Here is a 16,864-nt window from a genome sequence, read left to right as displayed (position 1 = left end):
AAACTAAAATTGTAGATAAAAACACAAAAAATGCATTTGTTGTCAACGGTTTTAACAGCTGGGGCATTAGAAAGATTTAAAGTACATGAAGGTAAAATATTTAAAATATTAATTCATTTTTAATGTAAATTAATTATAATTTGTTTATTTTATATTACTTTTATTATGCTATCTAAGGTTACATCATTTATGTATCTATTTGTGGTTTTTAATTTTTAGATGTATTTAAATTAAATATGTAGTTATTGTTATTTATATGTGCTTGTGTTGTGTTGTTTTGTGTGAATATCATTAATTTTATTTAAACTTATTAAATAATAGTTTGTAAAAATAGTATTTAGAATGTTTAAATTGATCTAGATAAAAGAAACAAATTGTTTAATCTTAATCATTCACTATGTGTTTATGTCCTACATGTTCTATTTCATTTATCTACAGGAGTTAAGGTTTCAGCTCAAGTATTCAATAGTCAATACATCTTATGGTACTTATTCATCATTCAAATATTAAAGTATAACCAAAAATATTTTTTATTATTAATTCATTCAAATCTATGTTGCATGTTTATGTTGTAGTTAGCAATTTATATGTTTTGATGAAATATTTCATTATATTTATTTAATAAATTATAATGCGTGTGTGTGATCATAGGTAGTCCATTTCATAGTGCAGCAGTATATGCCAATTTAGCTCAAAAACGATCAGAAAATATTTACAATACTTTGAATACGGCTAAATCTAAAGACATGAAAGAATCTAGGGCGGCTCTATTAATGATAATAAGTTCAATATTATATCTCACTAGGCAAGGACTTGCCATTCGAGGTCATACAGATAATAACTCAAATATTAATCAATTATTAAAATTAAGATCAAGTGATTCATTGGAGTTGGATTCTTGGCTTTCACGCACAACATATAAATGGACATCACATGAAATACAGAATGAAATAGTAAGTTTACTGCCACAATATTACCAATATATTATCGTATGCACTATGCGAGGTGCGAACACAGTGATAACTAATAACAGTTATAACTCACTAATACACGAATACTAGTAATAATTACAATTTAACAAATTATATTATAGATAATAGAAGAATGGACAGGCCATGCAACCTTATTACATGGGAATTAATTGGAAAATTATTCGAAGTTATAAAACGTAATATCGATAAGAATTTAATATTATCAGTTTATCACCGAACAAAACAATGGATGGTATCTATTTTAATTTTAATATTTGAACATAACCTAACCTTAGGTTATAAACAATATAGGTTGATATAGATATTAGAATTATCTAAAATATTACAGTTCAAAAACACAAAACACAAACATTTTACTTAAAATATCATATATCCGTTTTTTTATAAACTAGATGCTGATCATTCCGCAAAAGAGGTCCTTGATTGGACTTCGGAAATTAAAAACTCTCCTTGTGCATTGTAAAACTGAACTTTGTAACACACGGTGATCTTTAAAGACGTGTCAAACGGTTGATAACGCCGTTGTTGACACCACTCATAATACAAGACTTCTTGAAAAATAAACATCGAATGGCACACCGCTCATAGCTAACGCTCAACGCGCAAAGTCTGTGTACAGAACCCCGATAAAATTACCGTGTTTCATTTATTTTTGTCACCGCACATCGCCCACCGCTCGCCGCTCAACGCTTTCCAATGTACACGCAGCCATTGTAGTATTGCACTCGTGCAGATAATATTTACACTAGACTTCAGGTAAAACCCACCTTGACTACACCATCAAATTATAGAATTTGCATTATCTGCTGCACTAATGTTAATAATCATAATTATCATTCAATTATACGATGTGCTTACAGTACAGACACTGTCAAATGTGTCGATAATTGTTATCAATATAAATATTATCACTAAATTAATAATATTGTAAATATTTGCATTTTAATTGTTTATAAAAAAGCAAAACAATTTATTTGAAAGCAGCGATACGGTCACACTGTAAGTCTTTTGATCTACCCGAACCGCGGATGTTGTGTATCAAAACCGCGACCCGAGTATCAGGGTACCATGCACTGCGGTTGTCACGTTTATCTGGGGTTCACTTTATAATAGTCGCATTCTCGTTGCTGAACAACCCACCGACATGGACACAGGTCTTTTGATCTCCCCGAACCGCGGAAGTTGTGTTACAAATCCGCGATCTGAGTATCAGGGATGCATGTGGTTGTTGCGTTTTTCTGGTTTTCAGTGGTCGTGCTCTAATTTAAAGTATGTTATCACATTTTATACACAAAATTACATTTTCAAATGTTAAGTTAACTCAATTAAGTCAGTTAACTAAATTAAAAATAATAATTTAGTTTAAAATTTAATAATTTAATTAAAAAATGGAGCGAGTCAATCTAGAACACAATTATGTTCTACCACCACCTGTTCAGGAAATTCAAGAAGCAGTAGAATGTAACTTTGATGGAATAGTAGATGGTATATTAATTATATTTATGGTGTATACTATGTAAATTAATCATTATACTAATTAATAATTACTAAAGAAAATATACAATTTTGAACTGTTGGTGATCGGCCCAGTTCATACACATTAATTGCTAGTGTTCACCGTAATGAGGAAGTTGTTAAAGATGATTTAGGTTTCCTTTACTTTAAAAGTAAATTAACAGAGAGAAAAATGTAAGTTATTTTAAATCCAACTTCAAATCAGTCCATTACATGTTCGATTAATCGTTTTTCCCTATGAATTAATAGTATTGTAATTTGATATATTAGATATCCAAAATGTAATGAAACTAAAATTATTAATTGTCAAGTAACTGCGGCAATTACAACATTGCCCGGTGATAAAACCTTCTCTTTAAGAAAACTCCACAATCACTCAGTCAGGCTATCATGTGTTGCAATGCGAGAACTGAGAAAAGTGCTTGGTGAAGGATGTGTCAGCATATACTGCCCGCTCTTACTCAGCCAAAATGTTGTATTCTGAAGCGATAGTTAGGTAATTATTAATTATAAAAATAGGTACTATTTAGGTAAATATATTACACTGTACTTACATTACAACAGTGACAGTTATTTTTTAAAAATGAGCAAGTTTAAGTTCAAGTTCAAGACATTAAATATGAACTAGTTCAATTTCATCCAATTTGAATTTTTTTTTAGATGTTTGTTATAAATAGGTATGCTTGAGTATTACTAATACTCATGTTATTAATGTACAAGAGATTTTACCAAGGACCACTGTTACTGCCAAATGGTACATTTGTTGGCATACTATTGGAATCTAAAACTTAAAAAAAAATTCCAGTGCTTATGATTACTTGAACTTTACATTTTCAGCCTTTTCACCCAGAAAAAATATTTGATTAATAGTGAACTGAATCAAAATTAATAAACTAGTTGCTTGTATAATGTATTAATACAATTATTATAATATTATGAATTATATAAATCATATTTTTTGTCTTGCCTCATATTATGTAATATCACCACCTGTAGATTGTAATATCTAAATTTTATATATACCTTCATTACAACTTGTAATTACCTAAATATCAATAATACGAAACTTTTAACAAGTAATGTAAGTTTTACTTTTTACTATTTAACTTTTGTTACACCTTACGCGTGTTAGGCAGTAAACGCGCAAATAGTGAACGATAAACTGAACATAATATTTACTTAATAATACTTATCGTGTAATACTATATAAATACTCTAAGTATACTTATATACTATTATATATCACATACAACAAACCAGTCACAAACATGTTCAAATTTTGCAGGCTTTTTAAATGCCAATTTTATATTTACAAACACTCTTTCGTGTAAGAACTGAACGCATTCCTATCTTGCGAGAAAACGCGAACGTCTAAGCTATTGTGCACGAATGTACGATCTCGCTGGTACCGAGAATATAGAATTTTTAAGTGTTAGGTACAAATATAGAATTTATAAAATCATAACTATTTTTGTTATATAACAATAACATTAGGCCACCATGTACTATTTTTAAAATTAATCAAAATTAATGTATTGCAGGTATTATTGACTTTTTATTTTTATACTAAGTTGGCATCACCATTATTGCCAAAATGATTGTATCCGGTCTTTTATAATTTTTCTGACAATTACCCCCAACTACCGCCAAATTCAATTACATTTAAATTCTTATTTTTTTGTTCAATATTTTATTATATTATTATATTAATAATTACTCATTAGTCATTGTCTCTGTAATATATCTATAATTCTTTAGTAACGTTGTATGATGTATGAAGTGAAAATTCAAAAGAACTCTTCTTAAGTCTTACAAATGTACAACATAGTAAAAACTGTTTTGCGAGGGATCGAACCACTCAAGCTGTAGTGATAGTTAAGATCCAAAATTGATATACAATATAGTTCAGAACATTATATGTGAAACATCGTTTTTTTTTTTTATATCATGTACATGTCAACAACCAAAAACGTTCTTTTTATTTCAAAATTCATTATTTTTTGTGTTTTTCAAACTTGAATAACTTTTTTTGTAGTTCCGATATCGAAAAAATAAAAAAAGATATTTCACAGCCATAGTTCTCCTTTTCATGTGGTAAAAATGTAGTTTCTTAGTTATGACTGTGGCCTTCTCGGTTCTTTCCGCGCATATCAGTTTTTGCTATGTCTTACATATTTTATAAGACGGAGACAACACATGTGGGTGTAGAGTATAGCGTCCTCTTAATTATCTATATTATCAAGAAGAGTCTAGCGTCTACTAGTATAAGCATAGAAAATTAGTAATTTAGTGCACACTGGAATAGCTGCTGGTGAAACATGAAAAAAATGCACTAGTGCAGCTAGCGACGTGGTAGAAAACGCTATATGTGAAATCAGATTGTGCACTAACACTTAGATCATATAGAAGAGGGGCTGAGTGGCCCATCTGGAAATCTGGAATTTTCCAAATGGGCCGGTATTCACGGATACCAGATGGGCTGGACCTGCCACAACAATTGAAAAAAAATATTCAAACATTAAATAATAATATTTATATAATTACTGCTCAATTGTTCAAAATTTAAAATAATATTGAATGACCCTTATTACAAATAAATCTTATTATACATAATCTGAAAGTGGTACGTGATGTTAATGTGTCAATTTAATATTATTACGATATTATATGAATTATTATACTAATAAGAGTAATACCAACATCAGAATATTAGATATTATGAAATATTGAATGTCGATAATTATTGTCAAGTATGGTATTTCCGCTTCCTCGTACACACAACTGCACGAACTGTTCTTATCCATTGTATCAGTTTTAAATTCTAATTATAGAATTTAATATTTTATTTGTAAGTCATCACTGTGTAACAATATCAGTTTTTACAAAAATATAAACGATTTAATAAAAACAAAATTATCACAATATTCTAAAATCATTAACACCGCTGTTTTTGTCCGTTTTTTCATTGTTAGTTGTTTTGGTTTTTTCTCTTCAAACAATTTACCTTTTTACAATTTAATATCCTCATCATAAACAATTCACTCACATTGAAAAAAAGAAAAGGAGGAGCAGAAAAAGAACGTGATAAAAAAAAAATTACTTCTCAAGTCTGCTCAAAATTACACAAAGGTTATCTTGTTATTTCGTACAGCCGGTAAGTATTTAATATTTTTCTATTGGTTAAATGTAAGGAAAATTCTTAATATTTTGAATACTTAGAGATACATTTTTTTTAAAAAAAACTGTCCAGTGCTCATATAAATTTTGTTTTTATTTAAAATAGATCAAACTACAAGCAATTATATAGTAGAATCGAGAGTAAAATTAAATGAAAAATGTGTTAACACTGATACTGACCTTTCTACTGATTCATCTCAACTATTGCACTTGAAAGTAAATTATTGTTTTAGTTATTTTAAGACACGGATTAATGAATTTAATGAAGATTTGGAAATTGAAAAATGCAAAGTCAATTTGAAGTTAAACGTATTTCTAGGAAGAAAAAATGGCAAATTATGAAGCTGCTGATGATACTATTATAAATGTTGAATAAAAGTTTACCGTTTATGTATATAACAGAGTATTTGATACAATTATACAAAGTATGAAAAACTGATTTACAAATAATAAAGAAATACTTCTTGATTTAACATTATTTTCACCTACTCATTTTGACTCATTTGCAGTGAATGGACTACCTAAAAATGCTTTCTCTAAATTAGCCATAAAATTAAAACCATATTTTGATGAAGACAACGAAAACGAAATAAAAAATAAACTATGTGAAGTAATTAGAAAATGAAGATGAAAACATATCAAAACCATGTAAAACATGTAAAAACTGTAGCATTAATTGTTGTTAATACAGTTGCGTATTTTAGGAATTAGTGATGGGGAGGGTCCAGATAATTTTCAGAAAACAGAAGCGCGAAACAAAAATTACTCTTTATTAAATAAATATACCGAAAAAATAAATAAGACGATTTAAAATTTTTGGGTTTTTAATTATTAAATAATATGTATACAAAACAAATTTAAAAAAAAGCGGGTAAGTGGATGTCGCTCTGCTGTATAGTAGGTTACACGTGGGTCAATGTATAATGGATTGTATTAAACTTGAATTCAATGATATAATATTGCCGGTAACACAAGTAGCCTGTAAACGGTCATTTTGTACATTAAAATATTAAAAAAAACAGGTTGAGAAATTCAATGACTACCGAACACTTGGAGTCATTCATGTTGATGGCGTTTGAAAAACCAATTCTGTATAGTTTAGATAATGATATGATAATAAATAAAGTTGGTGAAAAATCAAAACTTCTTTCTAAATTACTCTCATAAGTTATATAGGTATAGTAAAAATTAAAATACACTTAATGATATTTGTATATATATGTAATTATTTACTGAAAATATTAAAACAAAATGTGTGTTTGTTATTTTTTTTAGTTTTTTGATAGATCGGTTATAATTTTTTTCAAGTCTATATCAGTAGATTAGCCCCTGAAACAATCAGCCGATGAGTTAATAGGCCGGCAAAATATTTTTTCCAGACCCGAAATTAGGCCCCACTCAAGTATACTATGGATGGAGCTACAGCGTATGATTTTGTTGCCGGTATAGCGACGAGTCACCGAATTATGTGATCAATGTGCGCAAGCGCAATGAAACTTCTCGCATAATTATCCATAGGTACAATAGGTATCTGTGGATAAATATGCGAGAAGTCACTTTGCGCATGCGCATATCGACCACTTAATTCGATGACTCGTCGATATATCGGCAACGTTTTTTGTATTGATTTAATACGCTGTGGCTCCATCCATAGTATAATATTATGATCTACTATGATCCATAGTATAATAGCATGTGACTTAGTAGTAGTCCGTGACATAAACAAAAAACTACTGATAAGATAAGATAAGAATATTGATCTAATGTTCTATAGTTTCACACACGCAAATACGCAATCACGCCTCCCGGACCAAGAACGTAAATCTGACATTTTCACGTCGATTTTTTTTTAATGTTGTGATTTTACACTTACAGTGCGCGCCATATTTCCGTGAACAAAGACAAATATGGAGCTAATTCCCTTGAATTGGTCGAAAAAAACATCAACGATGGCGGCCAACAGCGAAACACCGTACACCTTACCTAGCCTGTCGAAGACGGCTTTCAACGCGTGTATCAAGATCTACCGGGACAAGTACTACGAGAAAGAAGTCCCAATCGTTGACATCCAGGTTTGTTGCGAGGTTCTTTTCGAAGTCATGAAATTGAACTCGGAGGACGGTAGTTTCAACTTGCTGGGTGATAGACAGTCTATGTTCAGAAAAGTGCAGGACAAGATTAGCATAGAAAATATATGTGAGGAGGCGGCATTTCATGGTCACATCGAATGCATGAAATTCGCCCGTGCGATTGGTGTTCCCTGGTTCGGTACTAACATAACGGGTGAATCAGCATGCGATCGAGCCATAACCTCGGGCAACTTGGACTGCCTGATTTATGCCTTTGAGAATGGGTGCCCGGCGAATGAGGAAACGTGTGGCTGGGCGGCGTGGGAGGGCCAGTTAGAATGTCTGAGGTATCTACACAACAACAGAACCCCATGGCACCCAAGAACGTGTACTTTTGCTGCAAATCGTGGGCACCTTCATTGTTTAAAATATGCGTATGAAAACGGTTGCCGTTTTGATAAGCTTGCATATACTTTTGCTGTTCTTGGTAAACATGCTGACTGTATACAGTATGTGTATAATAGAACTACCCATAGGTATTTTTTGTAAGGCAGTTATCAAAGTCCGCCATGACGTATGCCTCACTCAACAATAAACGTCCAAATTAATGAACTACTATCAATTAACACCATTCATTTTTATATGTTTCAAGTTATTTATTTATTTATTAAAAAGTCTACATTATAAGCTCAAGTACAGATATATAATACATTTCCGATTAACATATTATAGTAATAAGCTTAATATTATAGTCTTAATACAAGATAAAGAAAATTAACATAATCGGCAAGAATACTATACTACAGAAATAGTAGAATAATGTCTTTTTAGGCCTGGTAGAGAATTTTTTTTAAATGAGTTACAAACATGTGGTTTGTACTTTAAACTAGTTATACTATAGTAATTGCTTAACAATTTACTTAAAACAAAATATAGACAAAATGATAAAATTAAACGTTGTTTACTCATGATAAGATATGGTTGAATTAACAATACAGTTTTTTTTTTTACATAATTGTTCTAATGAATGAGCAAAAACAATTTTTTATTATATAGATAGCCTAGTTTTCTATTAACATTAAATATATACTTTTTAACATCCAATGATAGAGACTTGAAAATAGTAGGATCTGATAATCAACAAAATGTTTACCGAACTCATTTTTTGTGTACCATACAGCAATGTCATACACTATAATGTCACTCTTAGTGTCTTTTTTAATAATAATTTTACTTGTCAAAAATAGGATAGCAAATTGTTTGTACACAATTTAACTGGAAGTATCTTATAAGTAGTTTATAGTTTTGTGCGATGGAACCCTGAAGATTGTTTTTATCCAAGCATACTGAATTATTGTGTTGTATTTCTATAAGTCTTAGAACATAATTATTATGCTGAACATCCACTCCATGCTATCGATCCATATTGAAAGACAGACTTATATAATGCTTGGTAAATGGTGCGCATAGTGTCTATTGGCAATATTTTATTTAATTTGTAAAATATATATAATAGAATACTATTAAAATATTTATATGAATATCCCAGCGGAAGTTACTATCAATAAAAATATCTAAATACTTAACTCAAAAGATCATCATTACAATAATGATAGTGGAAAAAGCTATAAAAATAGTATTACTTATAAACAGGGATAACTTTCTATTTTTTAAATAATTAAACACTATTAACACCTAATTCTACTCTCCCCTCTGTACACTACACATAACCGAAAGTATCTGTGACATCTCTCATCTACTATTTGACTGTCCGTCATTGTATTCCAAGCGTACATCCTTGATTAATTATATTAAGTTTTTAAACATTCCTCCCACTCTCCCTTCTATACTCAACACCCAATGCGAAACAGCTATAAAAAAAATAATACATTTTTTATTGGAAGCTGGCTTTGTAATTTAAGGTGGTATCTACACACTTTATTATTTAATTAGTTTTTTTAATTTGTTACTTCTTTCCTTTTAATTATCTTATATTGTCTTACTATATTGTTGTCATAGCTATTATTTGTTTTACTTAATAATTGTCGAGCTATTATAGTTTCATACTAAAAGCTATTATAATTAAAAAAAAAAAAAAAAAAAAAAACACCTAATTCTGCCTGGCTTTCAACATTTTCCTATGTGTTACTAGAGAAGAGCAGGTGCCATTTGCCATTTGCATAAGTAACTACTAATACATCTAGTTTAATACTACATAAGTAATAAATATATAGAATGAATAAAACATGTTCTAATACACTACCTTGGGGACCGCCATATTTAATATTTTCCTCTTAGCTTAGTACACCATTTATTGTGTTTATTTACTTAGTGACCACTTGTTTTCTATTTTCCAACTAACTTTTGAACCATAGTAAACTTTCATTTACCATACCAAAATTAGGTAAAATGTTTTTATTATATTATGATCAACAGTATCAAAAGCCTTAGCTAGATCTAAACAAACTGTAACTACCTTTTCGTTGTTTTCAAGTTTCTTGTAAATAAACTGAGTTGTAAGATAAAGGGCTTTAGTAGTACTTTGATCTGGTCTGAAACCAAATTAGTTTTTAGATAAAAGTTAATTCTGTTCTAAGAAAGTAATAAGTCTGCCTTTCGCTATTTTTCAAATATTTTCAAAAAGTTGCAAGCATAGAAATTGGCCTATAATTAGAAACATCTTCCAAGCTTCCGGATTTAAATAAAGGTTTTACAATAACTAGCTTACATTTATCAGTGCAAACATCTTTTCTTATACACTAATTAAATATATAACCTAAGGAGGCTCAACAATAAAATATGCAACTCTCTTTAATAGTTTAACAGTAATTTTATCGAAGCCAGTTTTGTCTTTTAACTAATTTATAATAAAAAATACATCTGGATTTTCAATCGGTTTTTTAATACATGCTATTAAAAAAATGTATTTGTATTATCTAGAGCATTGTTTCCAAATTATTTTGTTAATGATACAATAATATTCACAAAATATAGATTAAATTAAGTATCAAATTTTTTTGCTGTGTTTCTTACTTTGAAAAAAAGTTTTTTGAAAGTGGATGTCATTTACTCATTAAAAGAGACTGCTATAACCTTCCAAGTGTTATCAATAGCCTTGACAACCAATTTTTTTCTTAGCAAGTTCAATAATCTTTAGTTTGTCTGCCACTGAATTATTGAAATTGTCTTGAATACGATAGATTCAACACATCTTTTTTTGTAACAAGTTTTCTTTTTAATTTTTTTGTTATGTCTTAATTCATTAATTAACAAGATTAGCAATTCAATTCCTAGCCAAAACTATCAAACTAATCACTTTTATGTTATGTTTATAAGTAATGTTTGTTGCTTGATATAATATTTTAGAATTCATTGTTTATATAACTATATTCTGAGTGTTACTGCTGAATGATTACTTTCATCTCATCTTCACGTCTTATATATATATATTTTTTGCGCCTATGCTTATTGTAAATATCATTTCAGATTGTATTTATCCAATAAATGTTAAAAAAAATAATATATATATATATAATTTTAAAGTTTTTGTGAAATTATTAAAGAATGTATTGTTTGTAAATTTGTCAAGTTTTTAATATTAATGTAAAATATACAAATGCTCTAAAATTGTTCATTCATTTTTTTTTTCTTTCATTATATTAATTTCATTAGAATTCACTATAAGTATTTGGTATTTGAATATATTCAATTCAAACAAATTTTAATATTGTTATACGTATACCAGATACGAGATTATAGCTCAGTTGGTATTCGTATCACCTATTATTATGTATTTTATTGTAAGTATTTAATTGTTATTGTTTTGGCTGAGTAAATAAATAAATAAATAAATAAATATAATTTGTTGAGTATAATACATTGAAATAAGGTATCCATGAAGAACTGTATCATTACATTACTTTAATACGTAGATGATACAACTACCTAGTATATTAATTAATGATTGTAGACAACCTGAACTAACTTTAAACTATTCAAATTATGTCGGATGTAAATAAATGGTTTAATGTTAGTTCTCTTGAAATCAATCATAATATTATATTAATCTGTTCCTTTTACAATTTCAAAAATTTTCAGGTAAATGAGAATGTATTAGCAAATCCTAGATGTTTTAGAAAAAAAACTTTTTTTAAGATTTTATCTGTTCCTAATTAAACAGTTTATACATATTTTGTACAATAAGCTTAAATGATAATGAAAAAAGATTTAACAGAAAGGCTTGATAGGAGAAACCCATTGACAAAATTCTCGAGGAAAAGAATGTTTAGTAATAATAATATAACATGAAACTTGTTTATAAATTATATGTCTGTGGAGTAGCGTATAAACTTCTTAGTTCATAATTTATTTATCAGTATACATATATACATTATGTTATCAATTATCATTCATTGTTTCCCATTGAACATATTACATTTCAAAATTAGCAAAGCTGGGAATTAACAAGTTAAAAAAGGTTTACATGTGGGTACCGCTCTGCTGTACAGTAGTTGTCGAGTAATAATTATAATGAATGTGTTACATTTGAATTCAATGATAAATTATTTGATACCAAAAACGATTCTGAGCGGAGGCGGTGCGTTAGCCTAGGCCTAGCTACAGTGGCGCCTAACACATATATGGCTACTGGGGTAAATACTAAAGTACCCCATAACTTTTGTGGGTGGGTAGGTGGGTGACTGCTTAGTGCTTTAAAGTTTAAGGTCTTGTTGAATTCGATAAAATACAAATAAATGTACAATATCGTAAAAATTATATATTCCAACACTCATAAAAAAATATTGTTACTTAACACTAAACTTAATTGTTTTGTTATGCGTAGAACATTTTGTTGGAAATCTTTTATTAAAATTTCATATCTTAGCTCTGAAAACAAAAACTTTTATGAATTTCTAACTGAACAATAGTTCGCAAAATTTGAAAAAATTATCATGACTTTAAATAGCTCAAAAAGCGTCGAATAGTTTGAAAATTTCACCGTTTATGGAAAATGATGATATAATTAACATATGGTAAACATATAATGAGTCTACGTTTATTCGTTTTGAAAATACAACAAAATATGAAAAATCTATCAATAATTTACCGCTGAATATCAATTAATGTAGTAAAAATTTAAACACTCATAAAAAATAAATGTTGCTTTTCGGAAAATTTTTCGTTTTTGATTAAGGTAGGTAAATTTGGGAGGAGTCTTCTTTCAACATTTATAATGTTAGCTTTGAAAAGTAGGAACAAATGCACTTTACCAACCCCCCCACGATTTTCAAATTTTTTTTTTCAAACGACTTGTTTTTTATGCTTAAAACAATGGTGTAATTTTTTTTTACTGGAAACTATTATAACTCAAAGGGCCCGTTTTATAGACGGAGCATCCAGGTGGTATGCAGGTGGGTAATGCGGTCTTCCCAGCGAGCCAGAAGTGATGCCATACCTTGCGACCAAAAACATTATTATTAACAATAAATTACCATATAATATTATACAACTTTATAAATATTAAACTATAACCGCAGAGCTATTCCATCACGTCCGACGGCGGCGACAAAAACAAAGCGAATACGGCGGCGGAGGCAGGTCCAGTATAATCGGCTGTACAACAGTGTAGTAGCCGTAATGTCAAAAATATGGCTAACAATAGGTACGCAGTATGTATCAGAGTAATGTAAAATTTTTGTTTGAAGAAAACATATATAAAATAAAAATGTATCTGAGAGTAAAATAACGTATTCAATTTAACTTTCTCTGATAACAAAAATATTCGTGTTAAACGTATTGGTTTGTACACATTTTTTAACACGAATAGGTAATTTTGTGGTTCCGTCGAGTTCGTGTTAACGAGGGAGTACTCTATAAGATAAGGAAGGTAAGTCAGGGCCGTTCCTATATAGGGCAGGGCGAGCGGGGCACTCGCCCCGGGCCCCGCGCCTTCGCCACAGATGATACAGGCTCCGCTTTTATAGATAGATACAATAAAAAAGTCTAGTTAATGAGCTACCTTGGGCTAACTCTCGACAAACGCTTAACCTGGAGCCCACACATAAAATTAAAACGTAAAACTGTTAACTCTAGACTTCATATCCTCAGATCACTCTTAAAATCAAAACTTTCCCTTACTAAATACTTAAACTTACTATATACAAATCAATAATTCGACCAGCTTGGATATATGGTATCCAGTTATGGGGCTCTGCAAAGCCCTCTAACACCAACACGCTTCAAGCTTTTCAATTTATCTGCCTACGATTAATAACAACTTCTCCTTGGTATTTCACAAACAATAATTTTCAAAAAGACCTAAAAATTCCTACACTCAATCAATTAGCAAAACCCATTACTCTAAATTTCACTCCAACTTAAACCCTCACAGTAATCCATTAATAAAGCAACTTTCTTCCACCTCACTTCCTGGCAATGTAATTAGAAGACTCAAAAGACAGTGGCCTAGAGACCTACTAAAAAAAAAAAAAGTTAATAAGCAAAAAAAATGTATCATTTATATTTTATACATTTATATTTTTGTAATTTTTATTAACCATACTTATACTTATATTAATTAACGTAAAATTAATGTGTCAAATATTAAACGAGTTAATGATTAAAATTGCATTTTCAAATATGAAAATTATAAAAATAACTATCTTTGAAGTGCTTTGTCCCAAAAAAGGCACCTGCAACTTAGCTATAATATCTATAGAAAAAGAAATTGCTGACCAACTAAATTATAATGATATTATTGACACATTTTCTAGGTAATTTAAGACATAGGAACTAGGAAGGTTAATTTATAATAGGTATATCAGATTCTAAGCGTAACGAAAAATATATTAATTTTACAATGATGTGTGTTATTTTTTCTGTTTTGTCAGCCACATTTTGGGTAGTAAAAATGCTTCGATTTTCGAGACCAGCGTCTATTTTGATAGAACAGTGAAACTAGTTAGTATTTTTGGGAAGTCAAAATGGTCATTTTTATACAAAACCAATTATTGAAAAAATCGATTTTATTTTTATGGTGTAACTCAAAAATTAATAACTGTAGAACATTGAAATTTTCAACAAATATTTATGTTAGCATTTTCCATAAATGGTAACATTTTCGATAATGTTCAAACTATTTTAGTAGAAATTCATAAAAGTTTTTCTTTCATAGCTAACGTTCATAGAGGATTCCCCGCAAATGTTTCTACCTTAAAAAAAAAAAAAATGTTTACCTGAAAGTAATTTTTATATTTTTTTGTATTTCCAAAACAAATAGGTATAGACTCTTGAGATGTTCATTGTTCACCAAATATTTATATTAGCATTTTCCATACATTGTAAAATTTTCAAACAATTTTGATTTTTTTTTTGAGCTATTTATAACCATGAATATTTTTTCAAATTTTATATTGTATTAGGTACATACTATATTTATTGACTTACCTATTGATTTATCAATATTATTATGTTAAGTTTAAATAAATTACGTGCTTTGTTACCTACTAATTTATTTTCTTATGTCTTATTCTGTTATTCATATTGTTGTAAGTACAAGGTACCTACTATATTTTTAAGTCTATTTACGCATTGCCCCAAGGATTTACCTAGGAATATATGTAACTTCAAACTGACGATAATGACATTCTAGGTACCGCAATTGTATTCTGTCCTGGGCCTCGCAAATAGTCAGGACGGCCCTGAGGTGGGCGGTCTGCGTTTGGACGAATTACCTTTTTTCGCTCATAATAAAAGTAATGTGTTTGGGCGAGTTTCTTATAATGTGTTTGAGCGAGCAATATAAAAGATAAAAATCTAAAGATGGTACCAATTCCAAACTTGGTGTTTGGCTTAAATATTTTTTTGGATTACCATATTTACCACCCAACGAAGTAGGCGATGGTTTTATTGAACTTATGTCAATTGCTCCAAAAACTCAAAATAGCATTTAATTTACAGATTATATACTTGATACATATATTACAGAGGATACTATTTTTCCTCCTTATTTATGGGCAAGGAAACCTGAAAATGATGAAAACACAACAAATGGAGCCGAATCATTTCATGCACATTATAATTCTCAATTTTATTCATCGCATCCAAATGTATATCAAGTAATTAATGTGTTACAACAAATTCAAGTAGAAACTAACACAAAATGTAATGCTATAAATAAAAATATTTACAATATTCGACGAAAAGTCATATTAGAAAAACAAGAATATTTAAAAACGAGCTGGGATAAGAATATGTCAAGTGAAATTAAGATTTTAGATTATATACAACGTATGGGCGTAAAATTCCCAGGAAAAAAATTTAAAAAAACAAATATATATTTTTTTTAATTTTATAACTATTTTTATAATTTTTAAACTTAATATTATTATTATATATTTACATAATATTTTTACTTCAGACAGTCCCAAGTCTGTCAAAATGAGAGGGGAAATTGATTGATAAAATACAGCATCCCAATATATTAAAAAAAAGGTCGCCCAAACACATTACAATGTTTTAAAATCACTCGCCCAACCACATTATGCTAAATTGCCCAAACACATTGCAATTTTTAAAAATTCGTCCAAACGCATTTCGCTCCCCTGAGGTAAGTACCTACCAATATGCGGTAATAGTATTGAATCAGAAGTAATTATAATAAAGTAGGTATGTATACATAAATAGTTTTAACTTTCTTATGATTTATAGAAATTATTATATTTTTAATTATTTGTATTCTGTTTTCTGTAATATTATTGTTATAATTTTCAACTGTCAACTTATTCTAGGCAGTTGAATGAAATATTTAAGCCGATAAATAATTTTGAATATGATAAGTCTGGAGTGGGGGTTAGTTGAGTGTAGACCTAAGTAAACATAACGACCGGCGAGGAGGAGTTTTATTTTGAATCTAAAAAAATTACCAATGACGAAATCGAAAAACCAAATTGAACCAGCGAGCATTATTATTTAATTAATAGTCAATATGCTAAAAACCTTAACACATATTAATGTGTTTTTATAAGAATATAATATATATTTACTTTCTCTACTGTTAATAGATAACCTAAAATAGGTACTAAATTTTTCCAATACAGATATTATTACGTT

At 29.2% G+C, this 16,864-nt stretch overlaps 1 protein-coding gene across 1 annotated transcript; it reads left to right on the top strand.

The window, feature by feature from the left end:
- Positions 1-7,323: 7,323 nt before the first annotated feature.
- LOC132946944 (uncharacterized) lies at positions 7,324-9,860 on the top strand. Its single transcript, XM_061017065.1, has one exon. The coding sequence runs from the start codon at positions 7,592-7,594 to the stop codon at positions 8,300-8,302; it is 711 nt and encodes a 236-aa protein (XP_060873048.1). The 5' UTR covers positions 7,324-7,591; the 3' UTR covers positions 8,303-9,860.
- Positions 9,861-16,864: the final 7,004 nt, after the last annotated feature.

The sequence above is a fragment of the Metopolophium dirhodum genome, chromosome 6, assembly GCF_019925205.1.
Source record: "Metopolophium dirhodum isolate CAU chromosome 6, ASM1992520v1, whole genome shotgun sequence".
Taxonomy (NCBI): domain Eukaryota; kingdom Metazoa; phylum Arthropoda; class Insecta; order Hemiptera; family Aphididae; genus Metopolophium; species Metopolophium dirhodum.
This window is presented reverse-complemented; position numbering and strand designations above follow the sequence as displayed.

What these genes read in the sequence shown, in the direction of transcription:
- LOC132946944 (XM_061017065.1), top strand. Translation starts at nt 7,592, where the DNA reads ATGGAGCTAATTCCCTTGAATTGGTCGAAAAAAACATCAACGATGGCG.